At 47.6% G+C, this 26,644-nt stretch overlaps 1 protein-coding gene across 1 annotated transcript in view; it reads right to left on the bottom strand.

The window, feature by feature from the left end:
* LOC115469711 (disintegrin and metalloproteinase domain-containing protein 9-like) overlaps positions 1-26,644 on the bottom strand; it is a 538,235-nt gene that overhangs the window by 72,585 nt on the left and 439,006 nt on the right. The window contains exon 13 of the mRNA XM_030202498.1: positions 23,603-23,683. Coding sequence (XP_030058358.1) covers positions 23,603-23,683 — 81 coding nt within the window. The remainder of the gene's footprint in view (positions 1-23,602; positions 23,684-26,644) is intronic.

Below are 26,644 nucleotides of genomic sequence, written 5' to 3'. Positions count from 1 at the left end.
CCGGCTGTGAAGCCAGGGAAGCCCCCTTCAGGCGACCCCTGAAGCAAGCTAGAGCCGCCACCTGGACTTTCAGCGAACTGAGCGACAGGCCTTTCTCCAGCCCCTCTTGCAGGAACGCCAACACTGAAGATATCGGAGCAGTGAAGGGCGATACAGAGCCTGCCTCGCACCACGACGCAAAGGTACGCCAAAAACCCTGGCGTAAGTGGTGGAAGTAGAGCGCTTCCTCGCTGTCAGCATAGTGGCGATGACCTTGTCGCATAGTGGCGATGAACTTGTCTGAGAAGCCCTTCTTTCTCAGCCGCTTCCGCTCAAGAGCCAGGCCGTAAGATCAAAGGGGGAGGGATCCTCCATCACCATGGGACCCTCATGTAAGAGGCCCCGCTCCGCTGGCAGCCGCAGAGGGCCGTCCACCGAGAGTCTGACTAAGTCCGCATACCAGGGACGTCGGGGCCAATCCGGACCCACCAGGATCACCCGGCCCGGATGCTTTGCCACCCGGCCTAGCACCCTGCTCATCATGGGCCAGGGCGGGAACACATAGAGAGGCTCCTGTGCCGGCCACTGCTGGAGAAGAGCATCGACTCCCAGAGATCGAGGGTTCTGTCCTCTGCTGAAAAAACGTGGCACTTGGCAATTGGCCGAGGACGTCATCAGATCCAGGTTCGGCTGGCCCCAGCGTTTCGTGATGTCCAAGAACGCCCGAGCAGACAGTTGCCACTCTCCGGGATCCAAGGTATGGCGACTGAGAAAGTCCGCCTTGACATTCATGACTCCCGCAGTGAGCCGCCGAAAGCTGTTCCAGATTCGCTTCCGCCCACAGGCATAGCTTCATGGCCTCCTTGACTAGAGGGGCACTCCTGGTACCTTCCTAGTGATTGACATAGGCCACAGCCGTGGCATTGTCCGACAGGACCCGTACAGGCCTCAGCACCAGTACCGGGAGAAACTCTAGAAGCACCAACCGAATGGCTCGGAGCTCCAGGAGGTTGATGGACCATTTCGTCTCTGCAGGAGACCAGAGCCCCTGCGCTGTCCGTCCAAGGCAGTGGGTTCCCCAGCCCGTCAAGCAGGCGTCCGTCGTGACGACAACCCACTCCGGGGTCGTTAGAGGCATTCCTGCGGACAGCTTGCCCGGCCTCAGCCACCAGCTCAGCGCCTTTCGCACCGCTGGATCCAAAGGAAGGCGTACGGCGTAATCCTCCGAGACTGGAGTCCACCGCCGCAGAAGAGAGTGCTGTAGTGGTCTCATATGAGCCCTGGCCCAGGGCACTACCTCCATCGTGGCCGTCATGGAGCCCAACAGTTGCACATAGTCCCAAGCTCGAAGAGTAGAGGAGGCTAGGAACTGGCCCACCTGGGTCTGAAGCTTGACGCTCCGGTTGTCCGGCAAGAACACTCTGCCCACTTGGGTGTCGAATCGAACTCCCAGATACTCCAGGGACTGAGTCGGGCGCAGCTGGCTTTTCTCCCAGTTGATGATCCATCCCAGGGAGCTCAGAAGGGCAATGACCCTGTCTGTAGCTCTCCCGCACTCCGCATAGGAAGGGGCTCGGATCAGCCAGTTGTCCAGCTAAGGATGGACTTGCACTCCCTCCTTGCGGAGGAAGGCCGCGATGACCACCATTACTTTGGAGAAGGTCCGCGGAGCCGTAGCCAACCCGAACGGGAGGGCTCTGAACGGGAAGTGTCGGCCCAGCACTGCAAAGCGCAGAAAGCGCTGATGAGGCGGCCAGATGGGAATATGTAGGTAAGATTCCTTGATGTCCAGGGAGGCCAGGAATTCTCCCTTTTTCACCGCTGCTATTACGGAGCGGAGGGTCTCCATCCGGAAGTGCCGAACTTTCAAGGCCTGATTGACTCCCTTGAGGTCGAGAATAGGCCGAGCAGATCCTTCTTTCTTTGGCACCACAAAGTAAATGGAGTAGCGCCCCTTGTCAAGCTGATCTACTGGCACCGGGACCACCGCGCCCAGGCGGATCAGGTTGCTCAAAGTCTGCTGCACGGCAGCTGCTTTGACCTGAGACTTGCAAGGAGAGTTTACAAACCCGTCTCTTAGGGGTCGGCAGAACTCTAGCTTGTAGCCGTCTCTGATGACTTCCAGAACCCAAGCGTCTGAAGTTACCCTGGTCCACTCGTCCAGAAACAAGGACAACCTTCCTCCTATCTGCACTGGGCCATGGACCAGGTCCCCGTCATTGGGTACGTGACCCTGGGGGCGGGCCGGAGGACGAACCTCCGGGACGGCGGTCCCTACGAAAGGAATGCTGCTTGGGGGAGAAGTTCCGTTTGAAGGAAGTGGAAGCAGAGGAGGCCGACTTGCCCGGGCGATACCGACAGGCTTCCTGGAATCGGCCCTTAGAGGAACCAGGACGGGCACTGCTGGCCCGAGTCCTGACCTCCGGCAACCTCTTGCCCTTGGCCGTGCCGAGCTCTGTCACGATCTTGTCCAGCTCGTCCCCAAAGAGTAGCTTGCCTTTAAAAGGCAACTTGGCTAGGCGAGTTTTAGAGGCATGGTCAGCAGACCAGTGCTTCAGCCAGAGCCACCACCGCGCAGAGACTGTCTGAGCCATGCCCTTGGCCGAGGCTCTCAAAACATCATACAGCAAGTCTGCCAGGTAGGCCACACCCGACTCCAGGGTCGGCCATTCCGCCCTCCAGGAAGGGTCCGAGGGGGAAGCCCGCTGCAAAACAGTCAGGTACGCCCTAGCCACGTAGGAGCCGCAAACTGAGGCTTGTAAACTCAGAGCGGCCGCCTCAAAGGAAGACTTTAAGGCCGCCTTCATTCTCCTGTCTTGGGCGTCCTTCAGGGCAGTGCCACCTTCCACCGGTAGCGCCGTTTTCTTAGTCACGGCAGTGATTAAGGAATCTACCGTGGGCCAGACAAAGGCTTCCTGTTCCCCCTCAGGAAAGGGGTACAGACGGGACATAGCCCTGGCTACTTTCAGGCTCGCCTCAGGGGCATCCCATTGCGCTGAAATTAAGGTCTGCATGGCTTCATGAACGAGGAAGGTTCTAGGCGGGCGCTTCATTCCCAGCATAATGGCGGAGCCAGTAGAGGCTGAGAGAGAGCCTTCCTCCGGAGAGGCAATCTTCAAAATGCTCATGGCCTGCACAAGCAGGTTGGGCAAATCCTCTGAGCGAAAAAGCCGCGCTGCAGAGGGGTCGTCCGCTCCATCCGAGCGGGGATCAGTCTCTTCCATCGATTCCGCTAAGGATCTCTGGGAGAACTCAGACACGCTGCCGTCATCCACATCAGAGGAGACCGAGTCCCCCGAGGGTGGAAGATCCACCCGAGGGCGCTTAAGCATAGAGGCCTCATCACCCCGATCAGAGAGGTGGGCAGGGGCAGTGTTCTGCATAAGAAAGGCCTGATGCAGCAGCAAAATGAACTCAGGGGAGAAACCCCCCAGTCTGTGCATATCTGCAGCCTGTGCCGCGGCCCTAGAGGCGCCCTACATCTGCACTCCCAGTAGCGGGGGAGAGGCGTGTTGCGTGTCCAAAATGGCGTCCGGCACGAAACTCTGAGAAGGAGCCACGCGGGAAGAAGGGCGTTTTAATTTCGCCGACTTCTTTCTGTCGCCCAATTCAAGGGCGACCAAGCTGTTAACGCCTCCCATCTCGAGGGCGGCCCAAGAAGAAGCCGACCGAGCCGCGTGGCCAGTCACGACCGGGAGGGCGGCCAGCGGGGGATGGGCACCTAAGGCAGAAAAGGCCGCCGCGCCGGAGGAAAAACTGGTGAACTCTCCCGGTTCCGAAAGGGCACCCAAAAAGGGCGACTCTACCTTCGATCCCCCCGCTTCCCCGCTAGGCGTGCGAATGCGTTCCGGGGAGCGTCTTTTCGCACCCTTGCCATCCGAGGCCATAGCCACGTGGAGACTGTTCGGGGAACCCCCTGCCCGCTAGTAAAAGGTAAAAATTACCTGCTTCTTGCTCCGAGCAGCGACGACTTGTTCCAGTGAGCAGCTGCGAATGGATGTCCTTTTTGAACGTTTAAAAATTATTATTATTTTGTTTTTAACGGAGCCAGCGGGAGGGGGGAGAAAAGGAGGGACGTGGTGTTTGCACTTGCTCACGAAGAGCCCTCAACCCCAGGTACTCAACAAAACCTAAACAATTAGGCTTGGAGACCTAGCCAGAGCTGCTGCTGTGTGACCACACACCTGCTGAGATAGAGAACATACTGGGGAATTTCCGGCAGCACATGACCACATATAGGTAGGCAAAAGATTGCTCTCTATCTCCACCTGCTGGTAGATGGACACAACCCACCAGTCTATGGATTGATCGGCTTGATGATAGGGAAGTTAACATTTTACTTATAGTTCCAGAGTTAGTTAAATGCTGTTCCTACTGTGGAAACCAGTGAACAGCATCAGGGCACTCCACCATATGTGTTAGGTCCTCTGAAAGGGCCTATTTAGTTCTCATATTCTTAGATACCTTTCATTTAGAGAATGAGTCCCCTCAGTTTTTTCACAGAGAGCAGTTACTTAAACACCCTGAAAGTTTTCTTCACTTCTTTTGTGGAACTTTCTTTTTCCTACAAGAACTCTATTTATATTCACAGTACAGGAATTCCTTTTTTCAGCACCTTTACTTAGTCAGGCTTAGTGCTGTTGGCTCCATGTTTCTGTGAGAAATGTTAAATATTGTTATTTTCTGAGGCTAGTGCACTAGTCTCCATGATAACCATGGAACCTCAGTGCTGCCATGAGGGCATTTTCTCCAGGTGCAGTGTTTACAGCAAAATAGTTTTATTCTGGAAGGTGGCTGGCTTTCATCCTGAAGGTCATAGGTTCAAAGCTGGCCTGTGCATCATATTAGAAGCTGTGGAACTCAGCTCTGTTTCAAATGGGGCATATTTTACTTTAATCTCCCATTTTGCTTGCCTTGACAAGCAGTTCATTGCATGGCTGGGACAGCTAATACTACACTACAGTGCTAAAGGTTAACTGTGTTGGTTTGCTACAGAAGCACTGCTCTCTGATACTGCACATTTGACACTGGCCAATACTATTGCGTACCAGCTTCAGCCACCACTGTTACCAGCGGCACCACTAACTGTATGCTGTAGTGCAGGGGCGTAGCCACGGGTGGGTCTGGATGGGCCCAGGCCCAGCCACTTTCCCTCCAGGCCCGCCCAACCAACGTCCACCCCGCCCCCACCCGCACCTCCCTACCAGCTCCGTCGACGAAGAGATGACCCTCTTCTGCCACCCGGCAATGGCATCCAGCCTTCAAAAAGAAAAGCAAAGAAGCGCGTCGCGTCTGCTCTGCGCTCATCGCGTCGGCCCGTCAATCACTGTGTCCCGCCCTCTGATGTAACTTCCTATTTCCTCGAGGGCGGGACACAGTGATTGAAGGGCCGACACGACGAGCGCAGTGCAGAGCTGACGCGAGGCGCTTCTTCGCTTTTCGTTTTGAAGACTGGGTGCCGGGTGGCAGAAGAGGGTCATCTCTTCGTCGACGGAGCTGGTACGTTTGCTTACTATTTATAAGAGAACCCCCTTGTATTTTGTATGATTTGCTGATTGGGTATCTCTCCCTCTAATTACTATCAAGTTGTATGGCAGCCATATCAGTTTTAAATAGTGCCATTTTGGGGCTAGTGTGTGTTTGCATATGCAGATACTTGTCTAGGGATAGACATATAATATACAGATATCTTATGGGGTTTTAAAATGTGGATTCAGGTTTGTGCAGTTGTTTTTAGCTGGCTATTTAGCCACTAACCAGATTTATGAATATAGACTGAGCTGTTTTTATGACCCCTGGTATAGTCAATATGCCAACACATAGCCTTATTGGGACTTTAACTTTTTTTTGTATTCTCCATTTGCTAATAAGCGGATCAATATTTAATGGCAGCAGTGAACCCCATTTCTTAAAATGCTGACTGTAGCATTTTGAAAAAAAAAAAAAATACATATGTTGAATGTCACATTCAGGGCAATCCCAAGAAACACTACTCACACCTAGTGCCCACCCATATTAACTCTGGGCCCACCCAAAATGTCAGGTCTGGCTACGCCACTGCTGTAGTGGGAAAGCGCGGGGCACAAATGTAATAATCAAACATATAAAAGACACGTGACCGACTCACCCACAAATGCGCAGTAGACACTTCCATCTTTGTCCCGCCCTCGCATCAAGACATGATGACGTCAGAGGGTGGAACAGAGGGAAACGGACGCTGCCGGCCTGCCGCTGCTGCTGGAGAGCCTGGAGGCGAAGGAAAGGAACATCGCCGGCGCACCAACCTCCACTCTCCCCCCATCCCCGAAGTCGTCACCGCCGCCGCTCCCTCCCTCCTCCGTATCGGGCCCCCTGCACTGACATGACAGCGCCTCTCACCTCCGTGTGGAAGCGCTGCAGGCAGCAGCAGAGCGATCTGCTGCTGCCTGCAGCGCTTTCACACGGAGGTGAGAGGCGCTCTCATGTCAATGCAGGGGGCCCGGCATGGAGGGGGGAGGGTAGCTGGACATGGGGGGAAGGCAGGGGGGAGAGAGGAGGGTTGCTGGACATGGGGAGAGAGCAGGGCAGAGAGGAGGGTTGCTGGACATGGGGGGAGGGCAGGGGAGAGAACAGGGTGGGGGAAGGCCAAGGGAAAGAGGAGGGTTGCTGGATATGGGGGGAGGGCAGGGGAGAGAGGAGGGTCGGTGGACGGGGTGAGGCCAAGGGAGACAGGAGGGCTGCTGGACATGGGGAGGAGGGCAGGGGAGAGAGCAGGGTTGCTGGACATGGATCGATGGAGGGAGGGGAAACAGGAGGGTTGCCGGACATGGGGGGAGGGCAGGGGAGAAAGGAGGGTTGCTGGACACGGGGGGAGGGCATAGGAGAGAGAGCAGGGTTGGTGGACAGGGCGGGGAGGCCAAGGAAAAGAGGAGGGTTTCTGGATATGGGGGGAGGACAGGGGAGAGAGGATGGTTGGTGGACGGGGGGAGGCCAGGGGACACAGGAGGGCTGCTGGACATGGGGGGAGGGCAGGGGAGAGAGCAGGGTTGCTGGACATGGATCGGGGGTGGGGAGGGCAGGGGAGAGAAGAGGTTTGCTGGACATGGAGGTAAGAATTACAAATCTCGCCCGTTTTTTAACGGCTAGTAAATAAATAAATGCTTCTATTGCACTTTTGCACCTTTTCATTGTGATAAGTAATAAGCTAGCGATTATTACTAAGCTACTTCAATGTAGAGGAATAGCTTAATGGTTAAAGCAACCAGCTGAGAGTGAGCATGGAGAACTAGAAGTTGCTGGTTCAAGTCCTACTGCACCTTGCCATCAATAGTGAACAATGGTACAAACAGCCATATTCTGCTACATCATCTAGCTCTGGCTCTCAGCTACACTAGTTAGCTTTAATGAGCAGCCAGTTCTAATGCAAAGCCAAACAAGCCATTCTTGACCCTCTCAGAAAGAAAGATAGCTCTGGCTTAGGTATTGAGCAGCTGATTTGGCTTCTAAGTCATATTTAGCAAGCTATCTTTTGGAGGTAAACTTTTGTTTGGAGAAGATCTAGAGAAGTTGGGTAAAGACCTAGGGGACTTCAAGTCTCGGAGATTGCCAGAGGACAAATCTAAAGAATCTTTTAAATCCTCTCAGTATTATCTTAGGTTTCATGAGGCCAAGTGCTACAGGCCAGGCAAATCTAACTTTCAGGGTTCCCACTTCAACAAAAGGCAAGCTGTCTTTCAATCTACCAGAAAGAACTCTGCTTCAAACTCCAGGTCTACCAATGCCTTCTGCATCTCCCAATGATGGAGTTGCAGTTCGCTCCCTGGGTTTCATAATAGAAGAACTCCTCTCCAGGTTCCATAAGGAGTGGACCAAAATTACCTTAGACCAACGTGTCTTGGAAATACTAAAGCAAGGTTAAAAACTGGAGTTCTCTCATTTCACTGCACATTTTTTTTAAATCTCCATGCAAACTCCAGCCCAAATATCAAGCAGTTCAAGCCACCTTGCAAATGCTTCTTCATTTAGGCACAGTCGAGACTATCCCCAGTTGGAATTGGGGAATGGGAACTTATTCCATTTACTTTGTAGTTCCAAAGAAGGAATCTTCCTTCTACCTGAGTTTGGATTTCAAAAAAGTCAGAGTGTTAAAGGTTCAACATTTCACAATGGGAACACCACTGTATGTAATAGTTTAAAGTCCAGCTGGGAGAGTTTCTAAACTCTCTGGATCTCAAGGAAGTGTGCTTTACCTTCCCACAGAAGACTTGTAATTTGCAATCCTTGGAGAACATTATCATTTATGACCATGTCAGTCATCCTTTCCACATCACCAAGGGCATTTTATTTCAAGGTCATGGTAGTAGTGGCAGCCTTCCTTCGCAAGTATGGATTGCAGTTTAATCCATACCTCACAATTGGCTGATTTGCGACTATTCCTTTCAAGAGAGTCTGCAAGTTTCGTCCAAGATAGCTGCTCTTCTTCAGTCCTCCGGATTGGTATTCAATTTCACCAAGAGACAGTTGTTTCCAAAACAAATTTTGTCGTATCTGGGAGTGATATTCGACATAGGCTTAGGAAAGACATTTCTTCCTGTTGCTCATCAGCAAAAGATTCAAACCCAAGTCAGGCTCTACTTTCCTACCAGATCCTGGGGTCTGGGAGTATGTTCAAGTTCTGGGTGCAATGGCCTCTATCTTTGACATTCTTCCATGGACCAGATTCCACACTAGACCACTTCAGGGGTTTCTTCTCAGTGGTTGGTCTCCATCTCTCTTGGACTCTCCAAGCTAAACTCAGCCTCAACTGGTGGATTCAGCACAGCCTTCCTCTGACAATTTAGAAGTTCTCTCTCTCTCTCTCTCTCTCTCTCTCTCTCTCTGCAGCAGCTCGTATGCTGCTAGGGTGTGCCTTAGCTGGGTGCAACAGATTTCAGATTCCTTCCTGAAGTCCAACAGTTAACCTCCTCCTGAATTGCCAGATGTAAAGACAGGGCTGGCATTTTTGGCAGATTCCTTGTATGACTTGATTTGGGCGTCGACAAGCAGATGTCTTTGGTGGTCACAGCCTGTCGTTTGCTGTGGTTGCACCACTGGGCGGCAGATGCAGCTTCAAACAGCGGCTGCTTAAGCTCCCTTTTAAGGACAAGCTGTTGTTTGGTGAGGATTTAGTGAAGTTGGTGAAAGATCTCGGTAACAAAAGACTCAGCGTTTTCCTGAGGACATATCTAAATATTGTTTCCGGTCAGGTCAGGATTGCCCTCGTTTTATGGCTATCATCCAGGGCAGCCTAGTTTTAATTAGCGATCCAGGTGTCTGTCTAAGCAGGGTTTCAGAACTCTAGACTTCGCCCTGTCGAGATATTCCGGATTTCTCCTGAAGGGGTGATGGGGCACACAGTCCCATCTTTTCTTCCTAAGGTGGTTTCTGCCTTTCATCTCAATCTTTGTTTCTTCTGGCTTCCTTGAAGAGTCACTAAAAGTGTTTCTGTACTAGAATGAGTTCTGAAGCCAGATTGTTTGGGATGGAGGGCCAAAGATTTCTCCACAAAAGAAGACAATTGAGTGAATCCAATTTTCTCCAGGGCTTTTGATAGGAAGAAAACAGGTCCAAATCCTACTGTAACTATTTTTTTTTCTGATGCTCCCTCCTGAACAGAAAAATACTTTCTTTACCTAAACATATAAGACACCTGCAAGCCTGAAGGCTATTGAAGTGATGTACATCCAGGTATAGTTAAGTATTTTTCAGGTCCTGGAGGGATCACATAAAAAACGTTATAGTGGGATCTGTACCTGTGTCCCCTGGTTTACAGGCTACTGCATTAACCACTAGGCTACTCCTCTGTTCTGCAAAGATGCCTGTGTGGCAATTTTTTAAGATTGCTGCCCAACAGACGACCCTGTGTCTTATTTTCCCCCCATTTTTAATTTATATGTTTAAGTTTATAAAACAGTTGTTGAGGATGGAAGTCTCCAGTCTAAGGATGTCCTTCTCACATATTTTTGAACAGGAAATCTGGACATATTTCCTGTTAGACATCAGTTGTGGACAGGACTTATCAATGATTTTAAAGGACTTGCACTGGCTGCCCGTTCCAGTCATACTTGTTTTCAAGACCTTATGATTAGTCTACAAAACCTTTTTTGTACACTCTCCTGGACAGGGCCGTGCTGACACGGTAAGCGAGGTAAGCAATGCAGGGGGGCGCAGACGTCTAGAGGGCGCCACTCACTTGCAAAATCTTTTACCTGAAGTTGTGATTCTCCTCTCTCCCCTGCCTTTCCGCATCAGGAAGTGAAGGTAGCCCACCAGTGCTGAGACAGACACACTTCAAAGAGTACAACCAGCAGCTATTTATGGCCTTGGTGTGTGAACAACTTTCATTCAGGGTGAGCTGGAACAACATTAAAATTAAAGAGAACAGGTTTGGAGGCAGGTGTGCAAGTGAGACTGGGGAGAAATAAAAAATAAATAGTGTAATTATCTGTAAGTGGTTCAAAGTTTTTGTTTTTTGAGCATGTACACTGAGAGGAGGGCATGACTGCAATGATGTGTACATAATTATCATAGCTACAGCTAGAATCCATTTAATTGGCTGAGGAAGTTTAGCTGACGTATAGTGTAGAATAGCTGGTAAGTAAAAATCTGATTGCTTTTTTTGTGTGTTTGTTTTTATATAAAACATTCTGCTTGGATAGGGAGAGTTTGTGATATTTGAAAATACATTTTGCTTTAATGAAATTGCTAAACTTTAGAGTCAGAGACTTATCAATGAGGGATACATACAGTGGAAAGGAAGCCCTGGAAACAGAGTTAAGAGGACAGATACCAGCAACAGAATCAGATACTGGGCCAGCATGATCAGAAAAAGAAAGTCACCAGCCAACAAAGGTAGAAAAAAATCGTTTTATTTTCATTTTAGTGTTTGGAATATGTCCACTTTGAGAATTTACATCTGCTATCTTATTTTGCAATGTATAGCAGTCTCCAAGAGACTGGGCTCCCAGTGAGCCAGGGTCCGAGGTCAGACTGTGTAAATGAGATGAAGAGACCCCCCCCCCCCCCCCCACTGTAACAAAGACAGGAACATGCATAATCAAAGCTTAGGTCTCTGCAGTTACAAGGGCTGGCCATTCCTAATTATGCTAATAGTTTTTAATAGGCTAAGTCCCACTGAAAAGCCTTTATAAAGGCAGTGCTTTCTCTGGAGAGCAGTGTTAAGAAACAGCAGGAATTGTGTTTATTTTTTAATACTGCTTTCCTGTGTAAGCTAATTTACAGTTTTCTAGTATATGCTTGACATTGAAGGGTGTGGTAGACCCTTTTGTCAGGTCTGGCTGGGCCTGTAGTTTTCAGTCTAAAGGAAAGACAGGTAGCAATGGAGAAACATCTAATGAAGAAGCGAGACGGGGAGGGGGGAGGGGGGGGGGGCACCAACTGATAGTCTGCAGGGGGGCACCAGAGATCCTTGGCACGGCCCTGCTCCTGGATATCTTTCTAAAATTTTGATTCAGCGAGATCAGCAGCGATTACTTCTTTGTTCTTCACGGCAAAGTTTATTGCAACTTCCTTTATTCCAAGAGATCAAGCTGACCTCTACCAGAGAGCTTTCAGTTACTTGGGGCCTTCATTATGGAACTCTCTTCCTGCTAATATTAGCAGTATGACTAGTTATCTAGGGTTTCGTAAAGTTCTTAAAACTTGGCTTTTTGAAACTAAATTTTCTTAAATCTGACAGTTTGTTAGTTATTTTAGGTTATTGCTGATTTATTGTTAAATCTGCTATCATTTATTGATTGTTAATTGTTTAATTATTGTTTTATAATTATTTTTTTCATTTTATAAACTGCTATAAAACTTATGTATTGAGCGGTATATCAAATGAATAAATCCAATCCAATTTGATAGCCTTATTGTTGTACAAATAAACTCACTAAACCATAAATTGGAAAAGATTACTAAATGGTTAGCTGACCACAAAATGAAATTAAACCAAGAATAAACAAAAGGCATTATTTTTAATAAAAAGGAATCCAGCAAATTCTTCTCCACTATTCAATGGCAAATGCTCCCTTAAACCAGGCCACATCCATGAAAATATTGGAGGTGATCTTGGACGATGGGTTTTAATTCAAGACACACATCTCTTACATTGTCAAAAAATGTTTTTACAAGATACATATGATCCATTCAAGGAAATCTCTATTCTCTTTTGCTTTGTGAAAAATGATTCTTTCCATTCCATGATAATTACAAACACTGACTATTGCAGTTCATTACTGGTAGGGATCTGATGCACAGAACTTCACTGATTACAACTTTTATAGAACATTGCAATAATGCTTATAAAAGGAGCTAAGAAGTGGGACTATGTAACACCCTTCGTCTAGAGGAACATTGGTTTCCTGTGGTATACAGAATTAGGTTTATACTGTTAATTTTGGTTTATAAACTCTTTCATTCTGGAATCCCCACCTTGCTCTTTAGATATCTCATAACTTACACCTCCTCTAGACTACTGTATTCATCCAACCCGAAATTATTGGTTGTTCTTTTTTTTTCTCTCTTTAAATTTTTTTTATTGTACTTTTAACTTCCAACATACACAAAATAAACGCAAGTTTCCCACTGCTGCAGTCGCTGGGACAAATTTTATCTGAGTTACAAAACCATGAAATACATCCACCTGTACATTTGACACAGCTTTGAACTTGCTATCCTTGTTCCTCAAAACTTATTCATGCACAACCAAACTTTTATGTTATTATTCCCTCCCCCACCCCCACATCCACTTCACGCTCCACTGCGTCATGAGAATGCCCCTTGTTTTCTTCAGGACAGTCTCCCCCTCCCCATCCCCCCTGTACAACCTCCCCCTCTCACCTCATTAGAGCTCATGTCTCACCTCTTTACTTCCCCTCCTTTTCAGATACACGCTAAACATTGTTGAAATCTATCCCACTCCCTTTTGTGTCATAAAAGCCCCTCCCTGCGATATGCTGTAAGGCATTCCATGTATCAACTGCCCCAGCTTGCACTTCCAATCTCCCAGAATTGGGGGATCCATTTTCTTCCATTGAAGTGCTATAAGACACTTAGCCGCTGCCAATCCTCAACGCATCAGTTTACCCTTTTCCCAAGAGTCCCTCTCATTGTGTAAACCCAAGAGGCATACTGAGGGACTACACACTAAAGATGTTCCCAACAAAATTATTAATGCTTTCATAACTTCCTGCCAGAACAGGACTATCCGGGGGCAGGACCATCATATATGTAGGAATGTACCCGTTTGAGACTGACACCTCCAACAAATGTCAGATGTACTAGGATACATCCGCTTCAGCCGATCAGGTGTATAATACCATCGGGTAAGGACCTTATAAGCATTTTCCTGCACCAACACACACACTGAAGCTTTTTGAACCTCACCACAAATTGTTTCCCATTCTTGGCCAGAAAATCTACAGTTTAAATCTGTCTCCAAGCCCCTTGGAAGCTAAACGGTTTGGGATCTCATCCCCTAATATATCTATATATAGGCACTCTCCGCAACAGGACTCATAAATTTTCCAAGCTTTCCCTTTTTTGAGGGTCTTCTCGCTGCCAACCCAAAGTACCTACATAGTGTTGAATTTGTAAGTAGGAGAAAAAGTCTCCATCAGGAAGAGCATACATGGAGCACAAATTTTCAAAGTTCTTTACCCATCCCCCTTGCATAACATCCCTAAAACACAATAGTCCTTTATGTTCCCATCGTATATATGTAGCATTTTCCCTCCCAGCCACAAATTTCGGCTCCCACTGTATCGAAGCAAATGAGGACAACCGGTCCCCTATCTCTTCCGTACTTCTCCCCACAATCCTATCAGATGTCTTACGTATGGATTCTGTATCCCAGCCAATACTAATCCCACTCCTTCAGTAGTCCACAACCAAGAGTTCAATGAATGATGAGGGCAATAAGATTGTTCCACCTGAATAGCTGGCTTATTTTCCCCCCTCTCCCAATCCATGATCAGCTGACTTTGAGCAGCCAGATAATACCATTCAATATTAGGCACTGCTCTCCCACTCAGTTCAGGAGCCCCCCACAAGACCCTTCCAGCCAGGCGGAGGTGCCTGCCTCCCCAAATGAACTGTGAGAAGGATCCCTGCAATTAAGTATGCATCGCGGGACCGCTACCGGCAATGATTGGAATGGAAACAACCTAGGCAACACATTCATCTTCACTACTGCCATACGCCCCCACCAGGAAAGCCACAATCCCTTCCATTGGGACAACGCCACCCGAATTTGATCTACTATCTTACCGTAATTTAAACAGTAAACTCTACCCAAATCCTTGGTGATCTGGATTCCCAAATAACTGAATGCTAGTTGAGGCCCATTTAAAAGCAAATGCTGCTCTCAATCTATCTTCCTCCACTTGGGATAAAGAAATCCCCAACAATTCACTTTTATCCATATTAACCCTGAGACCGGCATACTTCTCGAATTCCCGAAGAATCTCCATCACCATGGGTAATGTCTGTCCGGGGTCTTTAACATAAAGCAGCCCAACATCCGCAAAAAGAGAAATGCAATGTTCCACCCCCCCCCAACCGTAATGCCCCGAATATCTGGATGCTGACATATCAATTCTGCTAGAGGCTTAATATACATACAAATAAAAGGGGTGATAGGGGGCATCCCTGCCTAGTCCCTCTACCAACTGAGAAGAAAGATGTGTACCCACCATTAATGTTAAGGCAACCTTTTGAAGCCGCATACAGTGCCGCCAGCCAAGTACCAAAATTATCTTCAAGGCCCATGCGATGCATCACCTCTCGCAAGAACGTCCAACTAACTCGGTTGAACGCCTTTTCTGCGTTGACGGCCAACAAGGCTGTTCCGGGTAGGGAACACTGCGCTTCCCAAATCAAATGAAGAGTACGCCTAATGTTATCTCCTACCTGCTGCCTTGGGATAAACCCAGATTGGTCTATATGAATCAATTTCAGCAGTACCCTAACTAGTTTGTTAGCTAAGACCTTAGCCAAAATCTTTGTGTTCACATTCACAAAAGATATGTCTATATGATCCACACACAGTGGGATCCTTCCCAGGTTTAGGCAGGACCGTCACGCCAGCCTCAGACATTGGTAACCCATTACCAGCCAGAACTCCATTACCCACCCTTACCAACAGGTCCCCCAGCTCCCCCATAAAGCACTTATAAAACCTTACCGTGTATCCGTCTAGCCCAGGAGCCTTACCATTTGGGAGCCTCTTTATCACCCCCTGCACCTTTCCTAGTCTAATGGGCTCCCCCAGCTGTGCACTTTCTGAATCTTTAAGGCTTTTTAACAGAATGCAATCCAAATATTGAACTATTGCCGCAGCCAACTCTCCATCGGGGGCACTATATAAATCCAGAAAATATTTCAGAAAGCATTTTGCTATTTCAGAGTCAGCATATTGCCAGCTGCCCCTACTGTCCCTCATCCTTTGAATAAGAGACCTCACTCTGCGAGCCCGTAAATAGCGAGCCAGCATAGCACTTGATTTATTGGCAAATTCAAAATATTGTTGCTTAAGCTTAGTTCTTATAAAATCTACTTCCACCATCTGCAGTTGCGCTAATTCCCCTCTCACTTTTTTAAGATCCTTCCAGTTCTGCGATGTAGGGTTCCGCTTATGTTGGTTTTCTAAGCACAATAATCGTGTGCACAAGCTAAATGACTATTGCCCTCTTTCCCTTTTCTTTCGTGCCCCCCACTTAATTAGGGCCCCCCTCAACACTGCCTTCAGAGCGTCCCATAGTACACCATCAGTTACTTCTCTATTGTCATTAAATTGACAAAATTCCTGTATATTGTAATAATCTTCGTATCAGTCCGGGCGGAACGCTCGAGCCTCTTGGCCCCGCCAAGCGGGTCTGTTTCCGCCCTGCTCAATAAAGTCAGGCTGTGTTAAGACCAGTCCTTTCCAGCTCGGCTTCTCCTAGAAAAGTTCAATTAGCCAAGCTTTTAAACCCAGTACAGCACTGCTTGGCTTCTCCCAGCAAAGTTCAATCAGCCAAGCCTTTAACCACAGTCCAGCAGTGCTTGGCTTCTCAGAGCAAAGTTCAATTATCCCAGCTTTTACACCCAGTCCAGCACTGCTTGGCTTCTCCTAGCCAATTAGCCCAGCTTTGAAACACAGTCCAGCAGTACTTGGCTTCTCAGAGCCACGTTCAATTAGCCAAGCTTTTAAACACAGTCCAGCTCTGCTTGGCTTCTCCTAGCAAAGTTCAATTAGCCAAGCTTTTAAACACAGTCTAGCAGTACTTGGCTTCTCAGAGCCACGTTCAATTAGCCAAGCTTGTAAACACAGTCCAGCTCTGCTTGGCTTCTACCAGCAAAGTTCAATTAGCCCAGCTTTTAAACACAGTCCAATAGGGCTGGGCTTCTCCTAGCAAAGGTCAATTAGCCAAGCTTTTAACCATAGTCCAGCACTGCTTGGCTTCTCCTAGCAAAGTTCAATTAGCCCAGCTTTTAAACACAGTTCAGCTTTGTGCGGGCTCAAAGCCTCAGGTCCCACCCTCTTGGTCAGCCTTCTACTTTCTGACCTCCTCCCGCTTGACCCGGGCAGCCCCACTATACCTCCTGCTCTGGTCTGCTGAGAGCCAAGAGTTCCATGGGTTCCTCTGAGATGGGTTCCGGTTCTCCTACTTCCATCCCCTCTGGCTCCTCTATCTCTGGAGCCCAGTCCATTTTCTCTCCTCCTTCCCCTTCCTCTTGTTGAATCACTTCCCTCTCCTTAAATGGGCCTGGGTATTTTTCTTTCCCCGCCCATTTGTGCCACCACCTCTTCCACCAGGGAGGTGACTCAACCTTTTCTTTTCCCTGTTGGCCCTCTACTGGAGCTTCATGGGGGAGCAGCCTATTCCGCCTCCTTATCCTAGCTCTCCCGGGGCTTTCTGGGAGTTGTAGTTTTCTCCTCCTAGGTTCCTCTTTCTCCCCCCCTGGCGCCCTCAAAGGAGCTTCTTTCGGCCCTTTGGAGCTGGGCTTCATCCCTAGCCTTTCTTCTTCTCCATAATCCTTACAATATTAAGTTTAATTCCTTCCCGCACCCTCTCCTTCCCCAGTAGTGATTCATTAATTCTCCAATATACCCGCCGCGTAATATGGCCCATTCCGCTAAGTTTAATCCACATTAGAGCATGATCCGAGATTTGTATGTTCCCAATATTAGCTTTCTCCACCATAACCCATCTATTCGAGTATAGGTTTGGGCAGCATGTGAGTAAAAAGTATAATTACGTTGCACTCCATGTAGCAATCTCCAGCAATCTACCACCTCTACAGCCCATAAGAAATGCAATAGTGCTTTGCGATTGGGACCACTATACTGCCCACCACCAGTGGAATTATCTAGGTGTGCATCAGGGGCAACATTAAAATCACCACCCACCACCACCTGTCCCCTGACGAATCTCTGAATCTCCCCTAGCAGGGTTTGAAAAAATTCCTCTGACCCACATTCGGGGAATATAGATTAATCAATGTAAGTTCCTTGCCCTGGAATGCTCCTCGCAGGGCTACACATCTTCCACTTGTCCCGAAACTCCTGCTGTATAATGAACCCACAACTTTGCCTAATTAGGATAGCAACTCCCCCAGTCTGTTTACCTCCTATTCCCTGATGAACCACCACTTCCCAAAAAGGCCTACGATGTAACATATGGGCATCTCGCAATCTCAAATGTGTTTCTTGCAAGAATGTCACATCTCACTACAATCTGTTCAGCTCCTTAAAAACCAAACTACGTTTCCCCTGATTATTAAGCCCATTTACATTCCAAGTCCCCACCATTAGTGACTCCCCCTTCCCGCCCTGCCCCTCACATCCGCCCTATATTGCTCCCAGAAGTAGTCCCCTTATTAGCCCCTTTTTGCTGATCGTGTCCCCTCCTCTGCCCCCTGCCGCAGACTCCACCCCTATCCACCCCTTCCCTTCCCCTCCCAAACTACTACTACTTATCACTTCTATAGCGCCACAAGGCATACGCAGTGCTGTACATCAAACACGAAAAGACAGTCCCTGCTCAAAGAGCTCACAATCTAAGTAAGACAGGTAAACAGACAGAACAACTAAGAGGTAAGGGAATTAAAGAGGTGGGGTACAGGGCAAGTGAGTAGAGGTTTGGAGTCAAAAGCAGTGTCAAAGAAGTGGGCTTTTAGCCTGGACTTGAAAACGACCAACGACGGAGCTAGACAGGCTTGGGAAGTTTATTCCAGGTGTGAGGTGCAGCGAGATAAAAGGAACGGAGTCTGGAATTAGCAGTAGAGGAGAAGGGGACAGCGCGTAGGGAGAGACAAGAGTGGAGAGGTATTGGGAAGTAGCAGAGTGAATGCACGTATAGGTCTGCTGATCTCTTCCCTGTCAGATCAGTCATCCCCAGAGGCATAAACTCACTCTCCCGGAGGCTTGAACCTCCCTAGCCCAATTCCCGAGACTTCCCCCTGCATACATCATTCCTTTACTCCCTCTCCACACACACACCCCTCCTCACCATCCATGCATTCATCTAAACGGCCCATCCCCCTTACCCAATCCTTATATGGATTTCCAATAATGTCCCAAAATGTTTAACATCCCCTCAACTCTTCCCCATAACATCAAAACATTTTCTGTCCTCCAAAAATCACCCCATAGTCCCCCACCTCCTTCTCCCCAATCCACAACAGATTCACATGCAAAGGCACAAAAAAAAGGGAAGAAAAAGGGAGGAGGGGAGCGAAGAGCATCAACCCTCTGATATCATCTTGTCTACACAGTGTCCTCAATGTTCAATAAGACCGCCAAGTAATCCTTGATACTGGACACTCCTCAAGAGACATGTTTGTATGATTTCTTCCCTCGATCCACAACTTGCTGCCATGCCGAATCCACTCTGGGTGTCATAGATGACACCATTTGCTTTGTCTGTTAAGGAATCCCAATACACCCTAGGGACCTCAGTGTTGTCCATGCTTCATCCGGGGTCTTCACTTTAAGCGATTTGCCCTCCACAGTAAGCCACACTGCAAACAGAAATAGCCACCTATATCGAATCCCCTTGGACCTCATGAACTCTGTGACCTCTCGAAAAGATCTGCGTTTCTGAAGAGTAGACAATGCCAAGTCCTGGTACACCCCAATCTTACAATTTTTCCAGTGAATTTCCTTCTGTTGCCTTGCTTTAGCTAGGATCCGCTCCTTGGTGGGAAAGTCTGCAAAACATACCACAATATCCCTCAGGGTGGAATCCCGTTGGGGGCCCATAGCCCGATACCCTCTCTGAATCTGGAGCTCCACCTGTTGTTCCTCACCAGCTGGATTTAACAAATACGAGCAAAACTCTTTGATTACTGCCTCACAGTTACTGAAAATATCCATTTCCGGAATTCCTTTAAATCTCAAATTACATTGTCGAGACCTGTTTTCCAGATTTTCCAACTGTTCTTTCAGCTGAAGTATTTCCATAGTATCTGTAGTCACGGTTTTGTGAAGCATTCCTATATTGTTTTGAGTCCTGATCCCATCCTCCACCTCACTTATTCGGGTGCTCAATTCTCTGATTTCAGCTTTAATATCTTTCAATGTATTTTGTATATCCTTGCGTACCCCCGCCAGGTCGGCTTTCAAATCCTGGAACCAGCCCACCACATCTGACTTAGTTATCTCTCCAGTGCTCTCTGAGCCTTCGTTGCAGTGTTTCTCCTCTGAGTCAGAGGGAATCAACGCCATCTTTTTTACATTTGACCCTGGCTCCGACTTCTGTTTTTCGCTCTGTTCAGCTGAATATCAAAACCTTTCCAAGCTCCTTTCTGGTGGCATGACTCTGGGACCTCTCCCCCAACAGTTCCAACCTCGACAGGGTTAGCAATATCTCTGGAATTGCTTTAATTTTCAATAGCCCCTGTGGAGCCTCTCGACTATGCTTCCATCCCGGACAGTGACGTCACTTCCTCCCTTATTGGTTGTTCTTTCCTTTAAACGTATCCATTTACAATCTATTCATGAATATTTTTAGTGTTTCCGGTTCAACATTATGGTCCCATCTACCTAATTACTTATGAGCAGAACTCTCTGAAGAGTAAATTGAAAATTTTATTTCAAGAAGCTTTTAATCTAGATCCCGACGGCAAGACAGTGATGTATGGCAGATACACTGAGTTATGGTCTGGATCCAATGGTTAATCCATGTGCTTTCATTCGTAATAGGAATAATTGTAAGTTTCTTTTCCCATGTATCTATTTTAGTTATTGTATGCCTTTGTGATACTTTGAGGGGCATAATCGAAAGGGGTGCCCACGTTTTCCTGAGAAAGTGCTCGCAGGACGTCCCGCGAAGGGGCGGGGAAACCCGTATTATCAAAACAAGATGGGCGTCCATCTTTCGTTTCGATAATATGGTCACGGACGCCCAAATCGCAAAATTTAGGTCGACCTTAGAGATGGTCGTCCCCGATTTTTGGCGATAATGGAAACCGAGGAAGCCCATGTCAGAAATGACCAAATCCAAGCCATTTGATCGTGGGAGGAGCCAGAATTCCTAGTGCACTGGTCCCCCTGACATGCCAAGACACCAACTGGGCACCCTAGGGAGCACTGCAGTGGACTTCAGAACTTGCTCCCAGGTGCATAGCTCCCTTACCTTGTGTGCAGAGCCCCCCAAAACCCACTCTCCACAACTGTACACCACTACCATAGCCCTAAGGGATGAAGGGGGGCACTTACATGTGGGTACAGTGGGTTTCTGGTGGGTTTTGAAGGGCTCACATTTACCACCACAAGTGTAACAGTTAGGGGGGATGGGCCTGGGTCTGCCTGCCTGAAGTGCACTGCACCCACTAAAACTGCTCCAGGGACCTGCATACTGCTGTCATGGAGCTGGGCATGATATTTGAGGCTGGCATAGAGGCTGGATAAAATATTTTAAAAAAATTTTTTTGAGGGTGGGAGGGGGTTAGTGACCACTAGGGAAGTAAGGGGAGGTCATCCCCCATTCCCTCCGGTGGTCATCTGGTCATTTAGGGCACATTTTGTAGCTTGGTCGTAAGAAAAAAGGACCAGGTAAAGTCATCCAAGTGTTCGTCAGGGACGCCCTTCTTTTTTCCATTATCGGTCGAGGACGCCCATGTGTTAGGCATACCCCTGTCCCACCTTTGGTACGTCTCCGACACACCCCCTTGAACTTTGGTCGTCCCTGCGATGGAAAGCAGTTGAGGACGCCCAAAATTGGCTTTCGATTATCCCAATTTGGGCGACCCTGTGAGAAGGATGCCCATCTTGCGATTTGTGTTGAAAGAAGGGCACCCTTCTCTTTCGAAAATAAGCCTGTTTGTGTCAAGGTTGTAGAAATAAGGTAAATACTTTATTCACTAAACCTGAGGCCAGCTACTTCACAGGGTGAGGAACAAAATGGCAAAATCTCTTTAATTCAGAGGGAAAAGTCTTGACATGGGCTTCTGGCTGACTAGGCCTAAATACAGTCCATGGCTTATGATTGCCATGCCCCAAACACAGTTTGTAAAATTTCTCTCTCTCTGGGCCAGCCAGGCCTCAGAACTGGGTTTACAAGTGTCCAAATGAAAAGATTGGCTTACCTCAGACAGGTCATAGTAGCTGGATGTAGATAGTGAAGGCATATGCTGGAGATCACTTTTTCCACCCCTGGGCCCTCGTAACCCTACTCTGGCCCTGCCTTTTATATTTCCTGGTTCCTGTCCTCTCTGGGCGGGACCAGGGGTTTGAAGGTGGTTCAAACTACCTGAGGGACTATTCTTATGGGTGAGGGGCAGTGTTCTATATACCCCTTCAAAACCTTGTAAACCACTGTGTCGGTCATTCCTAATTATCAAATTCTAAATAAACTGTAAACTTTAAACTGTAATGTTCTACTTCCAGATGTTCCTGGTGAAATACGATACTACCCTCTGCATCGGCCAACTGTCTCTGTATCCAGGCATGGCACCAGTAGTTAAGAATCCCTCAACTACTAAAAGTTGTCCTGGAGAGCACTTGGTAATTGGGGGCTACGAGATGTAGCAGTCTCTTGAACACAATGTTCTTGCAGGGCTGGTTATAAAAGGAAACCATTTCCATGAAGCATGGTGTCACCATCTTCAATGCTGCCTGCTACTTGCTCTGGGATAGTGATGCCAAACAGAACACCATCTTCTCTATGATGACTTGATAACATGGGCACTGGAGTGGCTTGCCTGCCATTTCACTAAGAGAAGAGGTTGGAGCTCAGTTAGGAAACAATGTCCTCTTTTCTGTAGGTTTCTTGCAATGCAGAATGGAATCCTAAGCCTAGTATAGCACCATGTCTTGAACTTAGCTTGAAAGGGTGTTGTTTTTGCAAATGTTGCAATATGCCATTGTTCAAAAGATGAGCTTTTAATTTTCCTCTACTAATGGTTTTTCAACAGTACATGCAGTCTTTATTACATGCATCCTTGAGCACCTCAAGATGCCTTCACAAACCTGATCTTTTAAGGGATTTCCTCACTGACTCCTTGGGGCCTGCTGGTGCTGATGTGGGGGTGAGAGCAGAAGATGAGAAGCCAGAGGTAGTATCACTTCATACCTCTTCACCACTTAGCACAATTATAATTAGATTTTCAAACTTCTCAGTTACAAAACTTTCCATAACTGATTCTGGAAGTCCCTCAAATGAGGATTCATTGGATTCTGTAGCCGCCATACCTTCCTTCTTAGACTTTTTATTAGGGGATGGAGTGTGCCTGCTACTCTGCTCTGTTAGCAAAATCAGATGAAGAATTTGGAATTTAATCTCTGGCTGACTGACAGCTATCAAGAGTGGAGAGACCCTGTCTCAGGGCTTTCTGCCCAGGATAATTTTTGCTGTCATGTCCTGGATAACCTGTAGCCCCTAAAGCAAGTACTTGGGGCCATCAATATAGCTGGTTTACAGTAGTCTAGATAGCTAAGGATGAGCTCCCGAGTCACAACCCTGAGATCGTCCTTCTGCAAGAATGGCCTCAGTTGCCTTATCAGCCTTTACTTACTGTTGTCTTTACTTACCACCATGGAAACCTGACTCTAACTGATGTGAGGAGCCCAGGGGATTAACTTCCTCCTGAATTGTAAGGAACACCTTCCCAAATCTTCTAACTGGGAAATCCTCAACCTATAATATCCCACATCCCCGTAATATCTTAATACAGTGTCACTATTTAGTATCACCTGTGAGCAGCCTCATAGAACATGGAACATACTGTAGTTAAATTTTTCATTTTAAGGCAATCACTAGAAATCAAACAAAATAAAACATGGAAAAGAAAATAAGATGATACCTTTTTTATTGGACATAACTTAATACATTTCTTGATTCGCTTTCGAAGGTTGCCCTTCTTCGTCAGATCGGAAATAAGCAAATGTGCTATTTCCGATCTGACGAAGAAGGGCAACCTTCGAAAGCGAATCAAGAAATGTATTAAGTTATGTCCAATAAAAAAGGTATCATCTTATTTTCTTTTCCATGTTTTATTTTGTTTGATTTCTATTGATAACCTTAAGAGTGGACTAACACGGCTACCACACTCCTCTACTTAAGGCAATCACTGAAACTCATAAGACCTTCCAATTATGTGCTCTAAAGTCACTTACCCCTCTTCCACTGCACTTTAGCTCTTCATTGCAATCAAAATTCAGTACTGACATATTGACACATTGCCTCTTGATACAAACCTTTATTGTAAGAAAGTATAGTATGCCTTATTAACACATTGTTAACTGGTCATCTGGCAATAATTAACAAGTCATAACACAGTGAGCCATTATCAGATAAACTTTCATCTCCTATCAATACAACTTACATTTATATGTTTCTTTTGTCATCTGTTAAACAGTGAAGCTAAATTTAAAATGCTGTTTTAAATAATAGACTACATTTTAAATCTCTTGGTAGCAGGTATCCACTCCCAATATTTATTTTTTAAATCTTATTCAGAAATTATAAAACATTTTAAGCTGTATCTTTATGGTTCTTACAATGGCTGCATGCCACTTAGAATTTTGAATCGCGATTAATCACGCAATTAAAATTTTTAAAATTGTGATTAATTGCACAACTAAAGGGATTTATTTTCCACTGCAGCTCCTTGTAACTCTGGGCAAGTTGCTTAATCCTTCATTGCTCCAGGTACAAAATAAGTACATGTATATGATATGTAAACCGCTTTGATTGTAACCACAGAAAGCTGGTATATCAAATACCATCCCCCCCTTCCCTTCCCTAAAAAACTAAAATACCAACCCCCTTCCCTCCCCTAAAGAACTAAGGCCCAGATGCACTAAACCTGAACGACCCTTTTAATGACCCTTAATGAAGAAATTTTCAAACGTAGCATGCATCAAAGGCCATTTTCCAAGGAAGCTAACAGCTAACGAAACTGGAATGCAAATGAGAAACTACCATTGAAATGTAGACAATTTGGAATGCACTAACCATACCGACGATAGCAACGATTCACTTACCGCCAGAAATTTAACATCAGCTCAGACCTGTCGTTAAAGCCTGAGCTGTCATCTCCCCGCTGCCCCCTGCACGATGAAAAACCAAATTGCTGGCATGTTTAAAAAGAAAAGTGGCTCCCTGCTTCCCTGTGCCTAAAATAAAAAACGAAACTAAATTAAAAAAGGATCGGGAGGGGGCAAAGGCACTCCTCAGCAGCGTCCTGTATGGACGGCCTTGCCTTGCTCCCCCCCCCCCCCCCGAAGTCCCCGCTGCTCCGTTTGTGAAATAAAAGCTGTTAAAAATGAAATCTTTGCAGTTGCTGAGCTCCCCCTCCCTTCCTGTCTCTCTCTTCTTCAGTCGGCAATGCTCCACCTCCTGCCCTCCTCCACCTCCGTGCCCCGCCCCACCCGAGTTCGTCCCCGTCGCTCCCCCCTCCACCGGACCCCCCCTCCACCATAATGGCCGGTGCAGCGCCTCTCACCTATGTTTGAAGGCGCTGCACGGGATGGATCAGCTGTTCTTGATCTCTTCTGTCTCCTCCGATGTCTCCTTCTTCTTCCTGTGCCCGCCCCTCCTCTGACATCAGTTATCTACGACGTCAGAGGAGGGCGGGCACAGGAAGAAGAAGGAGACATCGGAGGAGACAGAAGAGATCAAGAACAGCTGATCCATCCCGTGCAGCGCCTTCAAACATAGGTGAGAGGCGCTGCACCGGCCATTATGGTGGAGGGGGTGTCCGGTGGAGGGGGGAGCGACGGGGACGAACTTGGGTGGGGCGGGGCACGGAGGTGGAGGAGGGCAGGAGGTGGAGCATTGCCGACTGAAGAAGAGAGAGACAGGAAGGGAGGGGGAGCCCAGCAACTGCAAAGGTTTCATTTTTAACAGCTTTTATTTCACAATCGGAGCAGTGGGGACTTCGGGGGGGGGGGGGGGGGGGCAAGGCAAGGCCGTCCATACAGGACGCTGCTGATGAGTGCCTTTGCCCCCTCCCGATCCTTTAATGTTTGTGGAGACATGCAGGGGAAAGTGGGGAGCCACGTGTTTGTGTTTTCTTTTTTTTTCTTTTACGTTTCTGGCATGCGCAGAGCAGCCTGCATAACGCTTGGCTGCTCTGCGCATGCTTTACGAGCCGATTACCGATGGGAATTAGTGCATCGTTCTTTACAATACCGCACCAAACTTGTGCGACTTGTTTTTTTGGAGCATTGGTCGTTTTTTTTAAATTCGGTAATGGCTTTAACAATTTTGCTTTTTTTACGTTTGGTTGATGCATCTGGGCCTAATAATCTTCCTCTCCCCCACTCCATGTCCAACTTTCTCCCTTTCTCTTCCCTCAGGTCCATTATCTCTCTTTCTCTTCCCTCCCTTCCTGCCTCCCATTGTCTAGCACCACTCTCTCCCTCCTCTCCATCCCTATCAGCAGCAAAACAAATTTGGTGGTGAACAGCACCAAGCTCTTCTCCTGGCTGCTGGAGCTAACTGGTGGTTCCTTCAGTTCTGTGTGTGGATCTGCAGCTCAGTAACCTTCATCCCCTCTCAGTCTCTCCCCCCAATGATGTATCTTAAGGGTGGTCTTCTATTGATCCCCAGCAGCGACAGTGTGGCACATACACTGCCTGCGGCCTTCTCCGAAGCTTTCCCTCTGGTCCTTCCCGCTTTCTGTGACATCACTTCCTGTTTCTGCATGCCCAGAACAGGTCAGAGGGAAAGCTTTGGACCAGGTGCAAGGCAGTATATGCTGCTGCTGCCACAGACCAACAGAAGACCACGTTTAAAGTAGACCAGCATGAGGAAGGGGTGATGTTGAATCATGGGGGGGGGGGGGGGGAATGCCAGATTGTGCCGAGGACAGGGGTTGGGAGTGGAGTACAGCAGAAGATTTTGGAGGACATGAGAGATGCTGCAGCCTTATTTTAATAGTGATTAATTTTTAAAATTGTGATTAATAATTAATGCATCAATCACATGGAGGGGCATAATCGAACGTCGCCGGCCAAACAGTTCACCGGCGATCTATTTTGGCGGCGGCACTACAGCTGGCCGGAACTGCATTATCGAAAAAGATGGCCGGCCATCTTTTCTTTCGATAATACAGTTTAGCCCAGCCAAATGCCAGAGTTCGCCGGGTTTGAGATGGCCCGTTTTGTTTCTCAGCGATAATGGAAAAAAATGCCAGCCATCTCAAACCCAGC

The sequence above is a fragment of the Microcaecilia unicolor genome, chromosome 4, assembly GCF_901765095.1.
Source record: "Microcaecilia unicolor chromosome 4, aMicUni1.1, whole genome shotgun sequence".
Classification (NCBI taxonomy): Eukaryota; Metazoa; Chordata; class Amphibia; order Gymnophiona; family Siphonopidae; genus Microcaecilia; species Microcaecilia unicolor.
This window is presented reverse-complemented; position numbering and strand designations above follow the sequence as displayed.